This window comes from Vitis riparia, chromosome 16, assembly GCF_004353265.1.
Source record: "Vitis riparia cultivar Riparia Gloire de Montpellier isolate 1030 chromosome 16, EGFV_Vit.rip_1.0, whole genome shotgun sequence".
NCBI lineage: Eukaryota > Viridiplantae > Streptophyta > Magnoliopsida > Vitales > Vitaceae > Vitis > Vitis riparia.
The window spans coordinates 23,744,846-23,764,587 of record NC_048446.1 but is presented as its reverse complement, the minus strand read 5'-3'; the positions used below and the strand labels follow the sequence as shown (position 1 = coordinate 23,764,587).

General features: G+C 35.8%; 3 protein-coding genes across 8 annotated transcripts; 2 read left to right on the top strand and 1 right to left on the bottom strand.

The window, feature by feature from the left end:
- Positions 1 to 74: 74 nt before the first annotated feature.
- On the bottom strand, positions 75 to 6,348 carry LOC117933850 (PP2A regulatory subunit TAP46). The gene is made up of 9 exons (XM_034855409.1): positions 6,104 to 6,348; positions 5,908 to 6,030; positions 3,974 to 4,060; positions 3,684 to 3,788; positions 3,339 to 3,500; positions 1,659 to 1,694; positions 1,487 to 1,558; positions 784 to 1,064; positions 75 to 599 (listed from the first exon to the last, which is right to left on the bottom strand). The coding sequence occupies exons 1-9, from the start codon at positions 6,197 to 6,199 to the stop codon at positions 350 to 352; spliced, it is 1,212 nt and encodes a 403-aa protein (XP_034711300.1). The 5' UTR covers positions 6,200 to 6,348; the 3' UTR covers positions 75 to 349.
- A 3,881-nt stretch (positions 6,349 to 10,229) lies between these two features.
- On the top strand, positions 10,230 to 15,196 carry LOC117933828 (golgin subfamily A member 6-like protein 22). Of its 5 annotated transcripts, XM_034855376.1 has the most exons (5): positions 10,230 to 10,351; positions 10,475 to 10,639; positions 12,023 to 13,234; positions 13,434 to 14,359; positions 14,661 to 15,196. In XM_034855376.1, the coding sequence occupies exons 3-5, from the start codon at positions 12,049 to 12,051 to the stop codon at positions 15,003 to 15,005; spliced, it is 2,457 nt and encodes an 818-aa protein (XP_034711267.1). In that variant the 5' UTR covers positions 10,230 to 10,351; positions 10,475 to 10,639; positions 12,023 to 12,048; the 3' UTR covers positions 15,006 to 15,196. The 5 variants fall into 5 exon arrangements, with proteins under 5 accessions (XP_034711267.1, XP_034711268.1, XP_034711269.1 ...); XM_034855377.1 differs by lacking the exon at positions 10,230 to 10,351 and having other exon boundaries at positions 10,404 to 10,639; XM_034855378.1 differs by lacking the exons at positions 10,230 to 10,351; positions 10,475 to 10,639 and adding an exon at positions 11,167 to 11,420.
- Positions 15,197 to 18,333: 3,137 nt separating this feature from the next.
- Positions 18,334 to 19,625, top strand: LOC117934246 (uncharacterized protein At4g00950). 2 transcript variants are annotated; one of them, XM_034855913.1, is made up of 3 exons: positions 18,334 to 19,170; positions 19,322 to 19,343; positions 19,438 to 19,625. In XM_034855913.1, exons 1-3 carry the CDS (start codon positions 18,445 to 18,447, stop codon positions 19,449 to 19,451), a joined length of 762 nt encoding a protein of 253 aa, XP_034711804.1. In that variant the 5' UTR covers positions 18,334 to 18,444; the 3' UTR covers positions 19,452 to 19,625. The 2 variants fall into 2 exon arrangements, with proteins under 2 accessions (XP_034711804.1, XP_034711803.1); XM_034855912.1 differs by lacking the exon at positions 19,322 to 19,343 and having other exon boundaries at positions 18,455 to 19,170.
- Positions 19,626 to 19,742: the final 117 nt, after the last annotated feature.

The window sequence follows — 19,742 nt, the reverse complement described above, 5'->3', positions numbered from 1 at the left end:
AAGCCGGCCCCATTGGGAGCTGCTGGAGCTCAACTTGTACCTCTGGTGTTTCTGGTTTTCAACATGTCAGGCTCAAGAAAAAAATTGTTCCAGAGTCATCTTTTAAGTGCGGGTCAAGATATGTTACTCATCCATACACAAAAGTTCCTATATATGAATTCTTCTTGAGGCATGATCGTTTTTATTGTACAAATAAATAAGTCGCACTCATTACTATATGGTAAAACCCTGCCCTGCTGACAACAAAAAAAATTGTAGGACTGGCTTTCAAAGACCTAAATGCGCACAAAACCATTATGAACCAGGTTGGAAGATTACATGCCAGAAACAAAAAGCCCACCCACCAGTCTTACCCACAAGGAGTGAGCTTCTTATTGCCTGCACCACGAGGATTATCATCTTTCCAGTCATCCCATGCCCTTGCCTTCTCTTGGGCAGCATCATCATCTTCATCATCCTCTTCACTTGGCCCTGGTTTCCGACTCTCCTTGTGCCATGAGGAATTGGCTTCTTCAATGAGCTTTGCGTTCCTCTCTTGCCATTTGTTCATCATTTCCATCTCCCTTAATCCAGCTTCCTCTATGCTCATAGTTGGCAGTCTAATAATCCAGAAAACATTTGATTTAGCATTTCAAGTAAGAACGAGGACCACTTCCTTCATATATGGCCACGAGTGACAATTTATAAATATTAGGTTTTTATAATTTTTTTCATACTTAGAGGATATTTTAAATGTCCCATTTACACAGCTCAATACCAGTTTATCTACACATGAATATATACCTGTGACTAGGCTGGAAAACCTGTGCTGCCATTATTTCCCTTTCATTTGTTAGCCTTCCACCCACGAGACTTGCTGGTCCAAATATCATTGGCTGGTGTTTGTGCTCATGTACCTGAGAAACTGTAGCTCTCCCTTCTAAAACATCTTGAGCGAATGTGGCACATGTAATGGGCGGTGCAGGCTTTGTATATTGTGCCCGAGCTGCAGCATCACGATGCCAATCTTCTGTTCTCTTGGCACGTTCATCAAGAATAGCCCGAGAAACTTCCTTATCACCTTCCTGAAAAGTAAATGTCAAATTGTGACCTGCTTCATGCTTCATGTAGGGCATCTAACCTAACTGCTCATGGGAGTAGGAAACACATGTGGCTTTTAAAACAAAAGATTGATATATAAAATAGGCAAGGCCGACCAAAGAGATCTTCATTGTAAAGTATTACAATAACATGATCATTCTAATTTTACTTGTCACTCTACTGCTTAATTTATATGTATATATATGTGTGTATGTGTGTGCGCGCACATGCACACTGTTCAGCTCAGAAGCATTGCATATAGTTTCCAGTGAATAAGGTTTAAGAAAAAAGGGCACAACTTAAAAACAAGGGACTAGATCCAAAGCACTGAGACACCAATGTTTTGAGAACCATCAGAAATGAAGCATGAAACATTGCCAACTCTCTCAATTAAGCATATTAGTACCTGTAATTGTTTTTCCTTGATAGCAGAAAGCATTTCTTCCTCTTTCTTGAGCATTTCCAGTAGATCAAAAGCCTGTAATATGGTTTCAAGACAAGAAGTAGCATGTAGATATGAGCAAAACTATAATCACGAAATTGGGAAACCATAGAATCATTTAATTCATATGACCTACCTTACAGAGTGCCAAAGAGATGGTTGTAAGCCAAGCCTGCACAAAAGAATGTCCCGATTTTAATAGGCACCAACAAATCACATTTACTTCACAAATTCAGTAAGTATTTTGAAGTTTCAATATATAGTAAGCTTTATTCCAACAAAATGAAAACAAAATCTTTTATAAGAAAGTGCTGTTAAATGACCATCATGGTCAAGGGTTCAGTTTCAGGAAAGAGTATCATTTGCGTTGTTTGACACGGGGGCACATTCATAACCACCAAAACTAACTTGTTTAATTTTTTTTCTTGGGTAAGTAAGAGAATGCATTAAAAAAATGCTAAAAGCACACAAGGGTACACAAGACACATACAAAGTACACTTGGCAAAAAAAAGGAAAGAGGAAACATACAAAAAATACTCCCTCCCTCATCCAAACCCCAAACAATCTAAGAAGTCAACCATATTTGTATACCCACTCCTTATATACACTACCCACATAAAGAGATTGTTAAGGAAAATATTTTTTAGCCTCTGATCAGACCCTTCATCACAATTAAACAATCTCCTATTTCTTTCCTTCTAGATCGTCCAGAAAATACAAGGAGAAGTGGCTCTCCAAGCATTAATGCGTCTTCTATCTACAAAAGAGTCATACCACCCTAGGTGAGTCTCCCCAAGCGACTCAGATAAAACCCACCGAACTCCAAAAATGGAGACCACCAGCTGCCATAAAATTCTCGTCTTGCCACAATGAAGGAGGATATGATCAATGGACTCTAACTCCTCTTTGCACAAAGCACACCTGTTAGCCAACTTCCATCCTCTTCTTCGAAACTAAACCAACGTCAAAACCTTTCCCCAGCAAGCCTCCCAAGTAAAGAAACTCAACTTCACAGGGATCCACAAGTTTCAAATTGTCTTTAAATGGAAAGGGGTGGTATAATCTGTCTCTAACAAAGAGTAAAACCCTCTTACAGAGAAGACCCTTTTATTATGTGCCAAGGGCTCACTTTTCAGCAATCTATGCTGGTGCAAAATCAAATTCCTTGGAAGATAATCTTGACACCAAAAGATAAAAAATGACCCTATATGAGGAACACATCTTTCGAGAGTGAAAGAGCTCAACAAGCGGGACAGATAATTGACTACCATTCATTGAACCTAAGTTGACCAAGGTCTTATTACTGAAAAGCTTAAGAAATATAAGACTCATAAATTCAGTTTAATTATAATTTATTAAAACCATTCCAATGCCCTTCAATAGCTTAAATGGCAGTCTTGATGATCTTTCAACTTCCACAGTGATCATTGCACCAACTATGTGGTGGTGGTGCTTGTGGTATTTGATTAGATTTTACTAAATTATCCTTCAAAATCCTTATTTCCTAATGGAAAAAGTATAAACTAACTAATAGAATCTAGATTTGATATATTATTATAATGGCCAATAGTTGTTTATTAATAGGCAAGGCTTTTTATTGATGCGGAGATCTATTCCCAAAAGACAGCAGCAATATGAATCCCTTCAAAGCCTTCCCATGTCATCTATTCAAAAATTATTTTTTTTTTAACTTTTTATTTATTTATTTTAAAAGCAAATATCAAGTGTATTAACAGCGCCTAACATATCTATCAAAAAAAAAAATACAGCGCCTAACATCATCTATTCAATAGTTAGTAAGGAATAAGATAAGACCTCCCGTTCTTCCTCGCCATCATCATCCAGCACATCTTCCTCTCCAGTATCAACAGGAGTAGATAACGCAGATGCTTTAGTTGAACGCCCACGCCGCTCCTTCCGCTCCTTTATTTCCAATAGTTTTGACTCTGCAGCTCTTTGACGTTTGAACCGAGCAATCTGCACAGGCGCAATAACATTAAGATCTGTGGCGTAACTCCAAGCTTCCATTACACATGCTTCACTACTACATAAATTGCATCATTTTTTCTTGGGTACAGTGCAATCATACATACTACATGGCATAAAGGAGAATAAAATCAAGACACCCAAAATTCTCCTTGATAATAAACTTAGAAACACCTTTTTTGCCCTTCGATCTGCGAAAGAATTTGGACCCCCCTGCGTGGATGTTTCTAACTCCTCTTCTGGTACAAGCTCCATTGCCTCACAAAATGAAATGAATTCCTGAAACATTTAGCCATGCCACTAATTTTATGTCAATATAAAAAATGAAATCTTGAGACAACAGTTCGAAAAAGATTATCACAGGCAGACAATGTAACATATAGGGCAAAGAATACATTCTAAGGCTGTAATGCTTGTATACAAGCATACTTTGAACTATGAGTAGGACAGGGATTGGTGTTCACCTTTAATTTTGCTTGGGAAACCTTAAGAATCTGTATCCTATCATCCTGTGCAATTTTCTCAGTCAACTCGGCAAGATAAAAAGGTACCTGTAGCAAAGCATCATGAGAAGCTGCTGCTACAAACATAGATAAAATATTCTCAGGAAAACCAAACTGACTTAAAAGTTGAAGCTACCACATTTTTATATGATTGCATTTAAGTTCAATTATTGTTTAACCCATCGATTCTGTGGTAAAAGATTGTCCTGAAATTTTCAAAACTTTCAAGGTCATCCATAAAAAACTATTTTGTCTGCCCCTAAAATTAAGACATAAAAGAATAAAAGCTATAATAGTTATTGAGTACCAATAACATATGTTACATACCATCAAAAGTGAAAGTACAAATAAAATCCATAATCTGTGAACATAACAATGTATATTGCATGCCAACAAGGCTATAAGGTGCCAAATACCCCAATTACCCAAACCAAGACACGGGTACACATTTGTCTGTTGACTTACTGTGCTGGATATATACATATGTTTTTTCAAATGTTTTCTTACATAAGTGAAAAAAGTAGTAAACACAGCAACTTTTTTTTTTTTTTTTTTTGATAGATAAATGCAGTGACAACTTTAGAAATGAGTTTGATAACTAGAAGGCATAATTCACTTGTTCTTTGGCACATTTTAGTACGATGGATAATTCACTTCATTCATAACTAAAAAGCATGAAGAGTGGACTCTCTAGTAAGTGCCTAAAGTTCAGAGTTGTTCATGTAAAAAATATCCGACATGCTACTCGTTTATAGGAATGAGGTCCTAAATTCACAGACAAAAACTCATCATGTGCTTATTCAATATGAATGATGATCAAAGTTATTGAAAACTCATGCTCATCTGGCTCATTTGAAGTGCCCCAAAATGTGAAAACTATCCCATATATGATCATATCCCTTGCAATTATACAACTATTTGCTCTTTTACCACACATTTTTTGATAAACAATGACAACGATATATTAAAAAGCACCAAAAGAAGGGCGTACAAAACACATGAGACGTATACGAGAGTGCCACAGTGCAAAAAACAAGATAAGCAGAACCCAAAAAAAATTCCCTCCCTTAGTTACAACCTAACAAATCTACGTAATCTACCAAGGACATGGGCACATCCTTCAAACCCCCTTTGACCCACTCCGACAAATTACCTTAAAAAAGGGATTTAAGCTCCTGATAAGTAAGCTCTACATTATCAAAAACCCTCCTATTTCCATCATTCCAAATAGTCTGCAACAAGCATAAAGGAGCAGCTTTCCATATTTTCTTTTGTTTCTTCTTAACAAAACAACCATGCCAACTTAAAAGAGTTGATTTCACCGAAGAACTTAGCACCCAAGCAATACCAAACAAGAAGAAAACTAACTTCCATGGGATTCTTGCCTTGGAACAGTGAAAGATGATGTGCTCAACAGATTCTTACTCGCGTTTGCACATAAAACACCTTTTATCACACATCCTGAGATATATATTTTTAAGGTAAAATCATCAATACAAAGCACGTCATGAAATCAATCCACTTGTCAATATGGTTCCAAAAATTCTAAACTAGATTTTACTAACCTAAAACACTATCAGTAAGTAAGGCTACGTTTGGGCATCCCCTAAATGACAATGTCCCTACTCGTTTCTAGGCAATATTTCAACATAAAACAGAAAAAAGTTTGCAAACCCTCCTTTCCTTTTCTTTTCCCACTATTTTCTCAGCAACAAATAAGAACATAAAAGGGGGGAAGAGAACGAAAACCCAATCGTCTTTTTCCTGTTATTTTCTTCCGTTTTCCTACATTCTCACCAACCAAACAACCCAATACAATAAAGGAAAAAAAAAACAGATGAAAATTCCACTAACCCATGAATCAAAACATAAAATTCAACCACAGATCGCCATACCAGAAGATATTTGAGATTACTCGTGCTGATATCATCCTTAGTCTCGTTCGAGGAGAACAACCCCAGCTTGCTTACCATCTCCTCGCACTTCTCCAGCGCCTCACAGCCCTTCCTCACAGCGTCCTAAAGTCCAGTCAGAACATAAGTAAATTGGAAGAAAAAAGGACCGCATGACCAAATTTGTTGACGAGCGTACCTGATCGGCGCCTGATTCAGATGCCGCAAGATGAATCTTCCGAGCTTGTTCGAATAGGGCTAGAAGTGACATCTCCTCCATTTTGTATTCACCCATCGGTGAAGTTATCAGAATCAAAACCCCCAGAGTTGTACGGAATCCCAAATCTGGAAAATTTTAGGGTTTGGAGATTTGGGGAAGAAATATGATGGAAGGTGAGCAGCAGGCGCAGGTTAGAGGCGGCCCCTATTGAAAAATGAAAGATAGAACCGAGGCCAGATGGGTTAAATGTAGAATTTTTGTATACTGCGGACGACTCCTAGAACGTTTGATTGTTTGACCAGCTGAGTTTTGTTTTGACCCAGAACGTCGGTTGATTTAGCCACGTGGCAAAACAACTTATCACGGGCCAACTTTAATAATCTGAAAAATAACTTCAATCCTGAAATTTATTTTAAAAGAATCTTATTTAGTTAGATTTATAAATTAAGAAAATATGAAGTTTATGGATAATTATTCATATTGATGAAATGATATGTTATTTTTCTTTGTGCATTCTTATTTATTTTCTTATGCTTTCTCCTTTTATTTTTTTAATTATACCCCAAGTTTTCTAATACTTTGAACATCATTCATTTTTTTTAAGACTTCTATGTCAAATATTTTGACAACATATGTCATAATACAGTTTTCATAACCTATTTATATATAATTATTTTTTTCCCATAAAGCTATGAAATCAAACATGTAAATATCATTTACATATTTTTATAATAAAAAATAAATAAATATTTTGCATATTATAAGGTATACAGATAATTCTTAATTCTATTGTATAACCAAAGGTTCGTATATAATTTTTTTTTTTTTAACAATCATATAGCTAAAAGCTACATAAAAAATATTTTATAATGTGAAGCTATGTAAATATTTTATTATTATAATATATTTTTTTTCATAAATAGAAGGGATGACATAATTGTTCTATTTTATTTTTATTATTAGTTAATGTTATGAATTTTTAGTATAATTTTTATTATTAGTTTAGTATGTTTTTATATAATTCTAATTAAATAATATACGCGAAATCATATAAAAATGATAAATTCTCTTAAGGTGTGACTATAAAAAATCAATAAGAAGATAACAAGGGTGCTTTAGGATTAATATCTAAAGTAATGATAGAGGATTCATAACATATTTTAGGCAATGTCATGTAATATATTTAATTAAATTATGTCATTATATGACCTAAATTTGAGGTTTATAAATGTTACAATATTATAAATAATGACAATTTTTGTTATAAATAAGATAATAAAGAACTACTTGGTTTAAAAATATCTCTATCTTAGTGTTTTTGGTGCACTATGTATCTTGATAATTGTACATGATTAAATATAGCATTCTTTATCATCTTGCTTGCAAAATATAGTCATACACAACTCGAAAATAATGAAATAAAGCCAAACACGTACTATGATATCTTATCATAGTGCAACCAACATAAGTTTATTTTATTCTAAAAGACTAGAATCAAGATTATTTGGATATGTTGATGCCAAGTATCTTTCGAACCCTTAGAAAGGTTAATCCCAAATGATGCATGTATTTACCTATGATCAAACAACGATATCATGGAGATCGATTAAGTAAATAATGGTGGTTGGTTCCTTAAATCATTTTGAGACACTCTTAATCCATGAAGTAGGTCGTGAATATGGATCGCCCTTCATCAAAGACAATGTTACCAAATTATATGAAGATAATGTTGTTTATATTATATAAATTAAAAGATAATTTATAAAATATGATAAAACTAAATATATCTTCCTCAAATTCTTTCATACTCACATGTTACAGGGAAATGATGAAAATCATGTTCAGTAGATTTGATAGTGTGATGATCTAGTAGATCGATTCATAAAAACATTGTCATCGACTACAATGAAAAAAATTAAAATACAATATTAAAATGCGAAAATTGAGATATTTGCTAGTTGAAAACAATGAAGAAAGTATAATCATGTTTATATGAAACGGAGAATATTTAAATAAATATATCACTCTTTTTTCTTTTATCTGAAATTTGTCTCATTGGGTTTTATTAACAAGGTTTTTACAAGGTAATTATAACAATCAAATCATTTAAAGGATATTGTATTTATTTTTTTTCATTTACTAAGTATTTTTCATTGAATTTTTCTTAGCGAAAGTTTTAATAAGATATATTCTTATGATAATCCAATGAGAAATTTTTATGATCATTCACTGAAGAGTGTTAAAATATGAAAATTTATAAGGCTCAGGGAATTTGAGAATGATAATTTATATTGATGTAAATCTTTTCCCAATTCTATAAAAGGAGAAGACATGTTAATAGATTGTATTCTATTTTTCTCATAATATTTTCATTTATTCTCTTTTAATTTTTTTTTTCCAATTTCTTTATTTTACAACAAATTTGTATTTTTAAAATTTTAATCTATTTAGAGGAGGATTGTGACAAAGATACTTCAAAAATATCATAGCTTTTAAAATTTTTGTTTTATTGAAGATAATGTTTTTAAAAATTAAAAACATGTTGGAAAACTTATTTTTTTCAATGTTATTTTTGTCTTTTGAGGTTTTGAAAACATGAATTAAAAATTAACCTTTTTTTTAATCATGATGCCCTCTATTGGTTATATATATACTATATTAGTTAGCTCACCCTATAAAAAAAAATGAATAAGGAATAATAATATACATGGATAGAATATTTTCATAAGACAAATATTTTATTTTTAGAAAAAAAAAAATTATAACACATATCATTAAATATAATGATGGAGTAAATCAACAATGCAATCAAGTGAATAAACATTTGGCATAATCATGTGACGGTGACATGAGCCATCTATGCATGGTCGAGGGCTTCAAGATGTGAAAAGATTGATTGGAATGGGGTATGCAACTAGGGAGGTAAAAGATTCATAATTATCTAAAATGAGATTTGAACCCTCGTGGAAATATGAAAATTTTAGTATATTAATCATCAAATTAATATTTTTATTTACAAACATTATGATATATATTATAAAGTTACGCTTAAAATGACTTTTAAATTGGATTGAGATTTAAAAGTCGTTTTAAGTTTATCTAAGGGGTACTTAAGTTTAGTATAAACTTTAGCTAAGAGAACTTAAACTTAACTTTATTCGATCTATTTACGTATCTAGATGCAATACTTACTAAATGAAAAATTTATACGCCTAACATGTCATTCTGACGAATAATATCTTAACATGGGCCGATCATGGATGCCCCAAAAGTTTTAACATGTAAAAGAAATTGTTGAAACAAAGAAAACACAATACTTATTCTAAGAGGTAAAATTTAAGATCCAAGAGGAATGTTAAGAGTCAATTAAAATCAGATATGGGTTAGAATTAGGGTTGATTTCAAATAATTGAGACATGGATTTGGAATGAAAGCGTGACTTGTAAGGTACTTAAAAAAGGGGTCCATTCCAACGTGAATGGTAACGAAACTTTTTCTTTTGGGTATTGAACACATGATGCCTATTGACATGCCTTTTTGAACCCTAAACGTGGAACAAAAACAATTGCTCATAGCTGGGTTTGTACTTAGGGTTGGCCCATGCCCATGCCCATGACCATATTTTTCCACTACACTTCGGAGTTTGGCACACCCAACATTTCCTTTTTACAAACTTGGATTCTCTATCATAAAATTTTTACGTTATACTTTAGTTTTCCCTATAATATGTGGTCATGTATGATTGTTTTTATTAAATATTCAATTAAATCTTTTGCATATTATCATATCAATTGATTCTTCATTATTGGTGATTGGAGAGTGATTTTTTCATCAAGCATGATATTGGTACCTTCATGTGGCACTAGAATTTCCTTCATCTTCATAATGGTAAGAAAGCAGAATTCACTATTTTCCGTACAAAGTCTACTCAGAGATTGCCCACAAACCTCTAATCATTAATTCAAATCACACGGCTGAGAACATGGGTTGTCACCCCAATCCTCACAGTTGACTGTGACACACTGGTTCTTTTCCATGCTTTTCTGCTCTTTTTCCTCCACACTTTCACCAATATTCCAAAAAGAAAGGAAAAGAAAAAAAAGGAAAGAAAAAAAAAAGAAGAGGAAAGGGTTTGGCTATTATCAAATGAATCCAGCATAGGCAGAAAGAAACCCAGATTCCAAGGGCGGATCATAGCCAAAAACAATTAAAAACGGCATGTGGGTGGTGAGTGGTGATTGGAGATTAGATCATTAGACTACCTTTTTTTTATCATATACATGTTGGAAATTGGTGATATTCTATAGTTATGTTGTACAGCTTTTGTTCAACAAGGTTCCTGCTTTACAGGTCTCAGCCAAGTTAGCAAGTTGTGGAGAGGCCAGGCTCTCTCTGGACCCATGAGGAACTGGTTCCTTAGGTGGGCCCATGATGATGATGATGATGATCATGCATTGACAGTGATGTTCTCCAATACTTGTTTCCATCATTTCCCCAAGGAAATTCTCCTCACAGGTATATCTGTTTCAATGTTCGTATGATAGGGGTTTTTCTCCGGTGAAAAGGGTCAATTTTCTGGCTCTTGGGTTGTTGGTAAACTTTCGGTTTTTGGAGAAATGATTGGTTTTCTGGTGGTTTTTGGAGGCAATTGAAGAGTGGGTTTGTTGGGGTTTTAGGGCATTAAGTGAATTTGGATTTTTGGTGAATATATGTTTGAATATCCGGGGATTGAGGTGGTTTAGTGCTGCGAATGACAATGATACTGTGGTCCAGTGGGAATTTATTGAGTTTCTCAAGTGGCCTCACACTGGATTTTTTTCTTCTTCAGCTTGTGGTTCATATTGGACTTTTTATTTTTTATTTTTTATTTTTTATTTTTTATTTTTTATTTTTGCTTTTTGTTTACTTATTCAGCTTGTGGTTGATATTAGGCTACCAAACCCTAGAAAATGACCGAATTATTAGAGGTGGGTGAGAGGTGTAATCAATACTGCAGAGAATCATTTTCAAATGGTTCTCCAATTATAGAAAAAATGTTGTGGAAAAGCACTTTTATCATAGATGAAAAGTACTTGCATCTTGTAACTTTTTGCTGTTTTCTTTCTTTTTAATAAGTATTTTTTTTGTACAGGAAAAGCCACTCTGGAACAATACAATATCCTCTATGTTTGATAGAGACATGTTCCTTCTCTTTTTTATTTCAACCCCCCCTTTTTTTTCTCATATTTTGTTATTAGTAATGGTGACAAACCATCAGGAATCTAGAGCTATTGCTTCCCGGCAGTTATGATCAGAGGTGAGAAGGAAAGGAGGGAAAAGAGGACTTAGTGGGTTGAAATGGGTCATGGTTTTCACTGAAATCCAGGAATAAATTTCCAGGATTTCTCTTCCATTCTGTTAAAGTACAAGCCTTTTCAACCGATTCTGCAGTTTCACACGTGTAAATTACTCATGATTTTGGCATTCTCTGGGCATTTATCTTGGATGATTTCCATAAGCCACAGATAAAACAAATTTTCTGCAGTTTTGTGTGTGGCTGTTACCTTGGAATTTGTACTGGAACACTGTTTCTTCTGGGTTGCAATCCCTTTCCATAGGGCTGTGCCCTCTGGTTTTGAGTTGAGGAAGACTTAACCTGTGGTTTCTGTAAGTTGTTGGGTTGTTTTGGGTTTGAGTCGAAGTTGATTGTATTGTGGTTTTTGCATACATTTAATTGTATTGTGTTTTCTTGTTTTTCTTTCTTTCTTTTTTATTTTTATTTCTGTGATTTATGTGGGTGTTCTTTTTCCAGTTTGATTTGTCTGAACTGTTTTTAGGCTTTGTGAAAGAGAAATTGGGGATTTTATAATTTTGAGTGGATTCTAACTTTTAATTTCCTATTTGACTTGACATTTTCAGAAGGAGAGGAAGCAAATTCTTGAGCAATGGATGAAAAGGAGGTCTCGAGCTCACACTTGATCTCTGAAGGCAAAAGTAATAATGTTTATCCGATCTATTTTGGTATTTCTTGTGCATTCTCTGCCCTCAGGCTGATTTCAGGGCCTGACGAGGATGATGAAAAATGGTCCAAGATACGGGATAGAATGCTTCAAGGAACCGCTCAACTCTTGGGATTGCTGGTATGGAATGTTCAAAGAGAAGGAAACAATGTGGGGAAGTCTGAGCTTCTCCATAGGCTTCAGGTTGCTGAGAAAGAAGTTGAAGAGTTGAAGAAACTGAGACGTGAAGATGCAAAAGCCAATGAGAAAGTTGTGAGCATCTATGCTGCACAAGAACAGACCTGGTTCAGCGAAAGGAAGAGGCTTCGGCAGCAAATTGGAGCTCTTTTTAATGAATTCAGGGTTCTTCAGACAAAGAAGGATGGAGCTCTCTCGGAATTGAATGAAAAAATAAAGGAGTTAGAGTTTTTGATACAGTCTAAGGATAAGGTATTGGAGGAAGAAGAGCGAAAGAAGAAAGAGTTAGAAGAACAGCTAAAGAAGGCTGAAGATGCAGCAGAGGAATTGAGAGTAGCTGCAAAACATGCAGCTCAAGAGCATTCTTCTGAGCTTTGGAAGCACAAAACTACCTTTCTTGAGCTTGTTTCAAACCAGAGGCAGCTTGAAGCAGAGATGGGTCGAGCCCTTAGGCAAGTAGAAGGAGGAAAACAAGAGCTTGATTCAGTCTTGGAGCAAAAGGAGGAATCGGTCTTGATGGTCCAAAAGCTATCCATGGAAATTGTAAAGATGCGAAAAGACTCTGAACAGAAAGACAAAATTTTGTCTGCTATGCTGAGGAAATCCAAATTGGATACATCAGAAAAGCAGATGCTTTTAAAAGAGGTTAAATTATCGAAGGCAAAGAGAAAGCAAGCTGAGCTAGAGACAGAAAGGTGGCGGGCAGCTTCCGAGTCTAGACATGAGAGGCATTCATTGAAAAGCTTTTTGTCTAACCAAATTTATGGTGCAAAAGGGACGCATCCTAATGCAACCGTATCATCACAGATTGGAAGGACCAGATCACAGCCAGCTGATCTTCTTCTTGAGTATGTGCAACCTGAGCTTAGAGATGAGTCAGAAAACCTCTCTCTCCTTTCTGAACAATACCCTTCAGAAGAAAATGAAGAACTAGGTAAGATCAAATTCAGTTATTTCCCCTTCATTTAGAATTTATGTTTTCTTCTATTTAACCGGCATCAAATATAGTCAGCTATGATCGTCTTCTTGGTTTGGTTCCCTTTTTATTAAGTCCAGTCCCAATGTTTAAAATTATAACTGTGAGCTTATTCTAATTTCTCTCTTCCTTTATTTTTTTTTTTATCACCATGAAGTGATAGCAACTGATGTTAAGCAGTTGGAAGGTTGGGTGCGCTCAGAAGCAGAAAAGTATGCAACTCTAATTGAGCAGAGGCATCACCTAGAAATAGATGCTTTTGCAGAACAAATGAGACTCAAAGATGAGAAGTTAGAAGCTTTTCGGTGGCGGTTGATGAGCATGGAGCTAGAATCAAAGAGGCTGCAGTCACATGTTGAGGGGCTGAACCAGGATATGTCACAGCTCCGACAAAAGAATGTGAAACTTGAAGCCTTGTTAATGAGCCGGGAAGCAGAATTAACTTCCTTGAAAGAGCAGTTGACATTGCATTTAAACCCCTTAATTTTCCCAAAGACCAACTTCAATTCATCTCCACCCGATCCAGCTTTAGCCCATGATACAATTTGGTCCAAAGTTAAGATCATAAAGGGAAAATTGGGGGAGGAAGAGCAAGAAATAAAGACGAGTACAGTGGAAATTTCTGAAGAGGTGGAGCATGAGAAAGAAGAGGATAGTCCATTTGTAAAACAGTCTAGAGAAACAATTTTGACAGTCCAATCCCCGGAAAAAGAGTTTGAAGAAGAAAAGGTTGTGCCCCTCTGCCCAAGCCCCATTCAACATCAACATGCGAGCAGCCCAGAGAAGGTTGATATTGTTGAAAAGTTAGCACCGGTGGGTCAGTCCTTGAGTAAGAAAAATAATACTCCATGGAAGATGGATCTTCATGCTCTTGGAGTCTCTTACAAGATCAAAAGGCTGAAACAGCAGCTTGTCATGCTTGAGAGGTTGACTGGAAAGCAAGAAAGTGGTGAAGATAGGGAAAGTGATGAGAAAGGGCAGTTGGGAATAAAGGGTTTTCTTTTGTTAATGTTTTTACTGAATAAACAAGTTAGCAGGTACCAGTCCCTCCAAGAGAAGATAGACGATCTTTGCAAACGAATGGTATGCTCCTTAAAATTCTAGCAGAAATTTATAGTATTCTTTACATTTTATGAACTTTTGACCTGTTTTGAAGTTTCAATTCTTTATTTTCCTGTACAAACTCAGAACAGATCAATGGAACTTCAAATGATATAAAAAAGATGGACTGGTTTTTTTATTTCAACTAGGTTTGAAAGTGATGGTATTAAAAGTTAACATTTCTCCTAATTTGACTATCTAACAAGACTTGTTAGTCCATCTTTTGGAGATTGAAAAATTAGAGATGTAGTGATTTGATTATTGTTTCTATATCTATTTTCAGCATGAGAGTGATGTAGATACCGGCCGAGGAGATTCCAGTAGTTCAAGAGCAAGGGAGGAAACTAAAGCACTTGAACACTTTCTTGAGGACACATTTCAGCTGCAGAGATACATGGTTTCAACAGGGCAGAAATTGATGGAAATGCAATCCAAGATTGCTTCTGGATTCCTTGGAGTTGCTGAAGAGCTGGATGGGTCTGCCAATTTTGACATGAAGCGGTTTGCTGATAATATTAGAACTCTCTTTAGGGAAGTTCAAAGAGGTCTTGAAGTTCGAATCGCTCGAATTATTGGAGACCTTGAGGGAACCCTGGCATGTGAGGGGATCATTCATTTAAGGAGGTAGAAATGTGAACTATAAGATCAAGATGAAGGCTCAATAAGGTCTGAAAGTCGTAGTGTGATTTTCTACTGTTCTTTTTTCTTTTTCTTTTTCTTTTTCCTTTTTCCTTTTTTGTCCTAAATTCATAGTTGAAGGTGTATAGGAATTACACATTTGTTTTTAATGCAATAGAAATGCCTTTTGCCCTTGCTTCATGTTCAATTCTACTTTCTTTGAAGCAAATCATCCATTAACTAGCAAAACAGTTGGAAAAGAAAATGACTAATGTCAATGCCATGCAAGTGTTTTGGTGAGTGCTGCCATCTGATCACTACCTTAGTGAGAACATGATTTTTCTTGGAGGCTTAGAGCCCTTTCTTAAGCATTTCCTTTTCTTTCTATTTTCTTCAAGCATTGGGTGAAGCCCCCTGGTGTCTTTCATGTTTTGCTTTATACTTGACTTCTGACAATCTCTTCTGAATGTTTTTGATGGATTTTCTGTATTCAAACTATGTTGTCTGAATGGTTACAGATATTTCTAAGATTCAGGATTCTATTTTCTTGTTCCAATTTTCTCTGCAACTAAATGGTTTGCTGCATTCTTGACAAAGAAGAGGCATGGAGTATTAAATCAGTTCTGCCTAACTATGGTGGTTCATGGGTTTTTCTATATTCTCATGAAGCAATAGTTCTTTTGGTTTGGGTTCCAGGGGTGTCACACAAACATTTAATTGAGGGTATAACATTCACTGATTGATGCTGGCAGTAGGAAACCTGATTCTTAGAATCAGGTGATACAAATAATTTTCTATTTGCCAGGAATGGTACTACACAGAGGGCAATAGCAGAAGCAACTGAGGAGTGGTTCCCGTCCTTTCCTCAATGAATTCAATTTTGTATCATTTTATGGTCAAACTTTCCGTGTTCTTTTGCAGGAATCAAATATTCTGATGCAGAAAAGCATATATCTTTCAATGACCTGTGCTTGCCAAATGTTGATGGCCTCTTCCAGCCAAGATGTGTCTGCTGAATTCATGAAAAGGTAAATGACTTTATAATTCAACACGTATTATTCCATGATTCTTGCAATGGATTCATTATACTCAAATTTGAACTAGGTCTTTATAGCCAAGTTGTTGGTCTCATTTTTGCTTGATTCTCCATGTGTTTGATTCTGGTCTTAAACTGCTTGAATTTCTTTGCACTTTTAGTAGCAACTGAATTTGGTCGTGTGTCAGTTTCTCATCTACCATGCTTTAAGAGCTACCGAAGTAGCATTTGATATTGTTTTTGTTATTGATTGAACTGCTTTGAAGTGACTATTAATAGGCTCTGGTGCTGAGATTTTTTTAGCTAGTCTACACATTGGGTTACATGATACAGGACTATTGAGTGCTGATTGTCCCCTCTTTTCACAACCTAGGGTTCCTTTTGCTTTTTCTTAACAAATGTGAAGGAAAAGCAGAGGAGGGAGCAACTAGAATCATTTTTGATTCACCCATGTGACTGGCCTAAATTTCATCAGCCATTAAGTGGCTATCACTTCGTTGGAACAAGCTTCTGGTTCTAAATTCATGTTACTGTCAAGCTTCTAATGGTACAACTAGATGCTATAATAAAATCATACACGTCGTCACCATCACTATGACCCCCTATTAGCACTGCCACGATGGCCAGAGCCATGATCTCCTCCATTTCTTCAACACCAACACTGATCTTTGCCATTTCCACCACCAGTATGCTTGTTTCTTAGTGTAGCAAAAGACTTTCCATCTGCTTAGTTCCGAACCCAGGGTCATGTTGGTTATGGAATCAAGAGTCAAATCTTCCTCACCGGTTCACTTCAAAGTCGAAGAGCGTGCTTGAGCTCTCTCGCTTTTTTTCTCCTTTGTTAACAATTCAACAGTTTACATTGATGACTTTCTATTTCCTGACGAAGTCAAACATCAAACCAATTAAATGACCCGACTTTGAAGTGTCACAGCTGGTTGATGATGAGGATGGAGCAAACAGAAAGGGACCCCAAAGCGCATTGAATCCTCCAATACACGAGCTCCTCCTAACAGGGACCCCATGACACATGACAGCATGAGTGGTTTTCGCTGTTTTTGTAGCAGAAAAACATGCATGGGGAGGTAAGTTTCTGTTGGCCCACTTGTGATTAGTTCTGAAATTAATGGTTTCGAAAGGAAGAACTTTAGGAGCAGAATGGGATGTGACCTGGGGCAAGGCCGGAAGAACATGGGTTTGTTAGGGAGAATGGCTGGGGATGAGGTCTCATGTCTCAGTCGGTTTGAATGGAGACCATCTGCTTCTGTTCCCTCTTTCTTCAACATGATTTCAATTGGATTTTGGGGTGGTTGTGTTGGGCTTTTAGCCATTTATTGTGGCCTGTGGGTGGTGATCTCTTCTCATCCACTCCGCTTTTCTCTTTTCTAGGTGGTAATGCCCAATGGGGTCTCTCTTTAATTAAAAGGTTTGGGACAAAAATGTGCCAAAGAGTTCATGCAAATTTTACTTTTTTTCTTTATATAAGGGGGAATTCATTTATTATTTATCCTAACTGCCAGTGAAGCAAATTTCAGATGACATGGATTTGTCCTTTTACCCTAAATCCCTAATCTCCAATGAGCTCAACTCGGAACTCGGGACCTCAAGGTCAATGCTAGGCATGATGTCTCCTACTTTCAAGCTTTACTGCTATTATTTAAGGCATTGTTTGGATTCATTTCGAGAAGTCAAAAGCTCTCTATTTAGTGAGAGCTCGTGTACTGTTTGGTTAGAAATAGCTTATGATTTAAAAGATCATTTAATTTGAAAACTAGTTGTAATAAATCATTTATAATATCAATTTTGTATTATTTATTTTGAAAGTTTAAAACTTAAGTGTTGTTTGTTTTTTCAATTTTTTGTTTATTTTCAGGTTTTGAATCATTTGTTTATTTACCTCTTGTTAATATAGTACTTATTTAATTTTTTTTATTAAATAGAAAAAGTTAAAATATTTGAATGTTTTTAAATTATAAAAATAACATTATGATTTTCTTTTACTTGTTAATACTTAATAAAAATAAAATATTTAATAAATCAGTAATTTGACACTCAACGTTGTCGTAAAAAACAATGTTTGGTGTTTGATAACGGGTTGTAGCTAAAACAAAAAATAAGAAAGCATTGCAAATTAAACCTAAATAATAATTTGATTGAAATGGTATTCAGAAGCTTTCTATGCCCACTCTGTAAATTATTTAGATAAAGACATAAATGAGAATTTGGATTTTATAAAACATTAGATTTAGAAAGTGAATTTTTTTTTTTTTTTTAAAATTTAGTCATATGATTGCAATGGAATCATGGGATCATCTCATATGCGCAGTGGACATTGACCAAGATGCCCTTGACCAAACCCAGTAAATACATGACCGTTGATGGTCCCTATCAAGACGATTGACCCACTACCTCCATGGTAGGACCAGGAGGGTATTTGGGTATTTTCATTCCAATGTTCATGCATGAATTTCAAACGTACAAAACCCACCCTCTTCATGTGAAAACAGAGAAGAAGAAGCGCAAGGAGCCTCTCCACAGTCCACTCCTCCCATCATTAATTTCTATAAATAATCGAAACCCAGTTCACAGAATGAAAGATCGGGACATGGGTTCGGATCAATTTCTCCCAATTTCATCTCCCAAGCTCCCAATTTACTCGCTACCAGTGAAGAAGGAGGAGCCTCCGGGGATGTTGACGCCGCCGCTGCAGGCTGCTGTTTCGGTGCCATTCGAGTGGGAGGAGGCGCCGGGGAAGCCCAGGGCCTGGAATAGAGGAGAGAAAGCTAGGAGTGCCCGGTGTCTGGACCTGCCGCCGAGGATGTCGGCAAGGGTGAAAATTAGCGATGTTTGCTCTCCGACCACTGTGTTGGAGGGGCCATACGTGGGGAGATCAGTTTCCTTTGGAAATGGAGGAGGAAAGAGCGATGGAGCGAAGGAGAGATCCAGGTTCGGGTCTTCGAGGTGGATGAGCTTGAAGGAGAATGGAGAGGTTGGTGGTGTTAGAGGTGGGGATGTAGAAGAACCTGGTGGCAGTGTCGCGGCCGGCGGTGGTGGTGAGAAGGAGACGAAGGTAAAGATTACAAGGATGACTAGAAAAGGCAGTTTCTTGGGCATGTCTTCAACCAGGTCTCATCTCTGGGTAAGTACCCAAACACACAGTTCTCCACTCTGTTTTTTCTAGGCCTAGAAAATGTTTGTTTCTCTTCATTTTCTTAGGGGTTTGCTTCCTTTAAAATTCGAGAACGTTATGATCACCAAAACCATCAATTTTTTTCATTTCGTTTTCTTAGGAACAATGTTCCTGCTCTTCAGGTGAATTCACTTTCTGATCATTCATGTCAAGTTCCCTTTTCGAATTCACTCTGTTATCCACCCTAACATGAATCTTCCTCTGAATTTTCTGCAGTCGAGCGTCTGTGAAAGCTTCAAACAAGTAGTTCCGTGGAGACCAAAGCCAGAAAAAATGAGGAAGATGAAATCCATTCGATCTGCAATACTATAATAACACCATATTTCGTGCAAGAAAGATGTTTGATTTTACCCAAAAAAATGTTTCAACTAATGTATAAAAATAAATTATTTACTTTATATCTAGTTTTTATTTCTTATTTTACACTTTTTTTTTTCTTCTAATACATATTAAGCCTTTGATTCAAACAACAACAAACCCGGAAAATAGAGCAAAAGAGATCCAATTCCTTTCATTGAAAC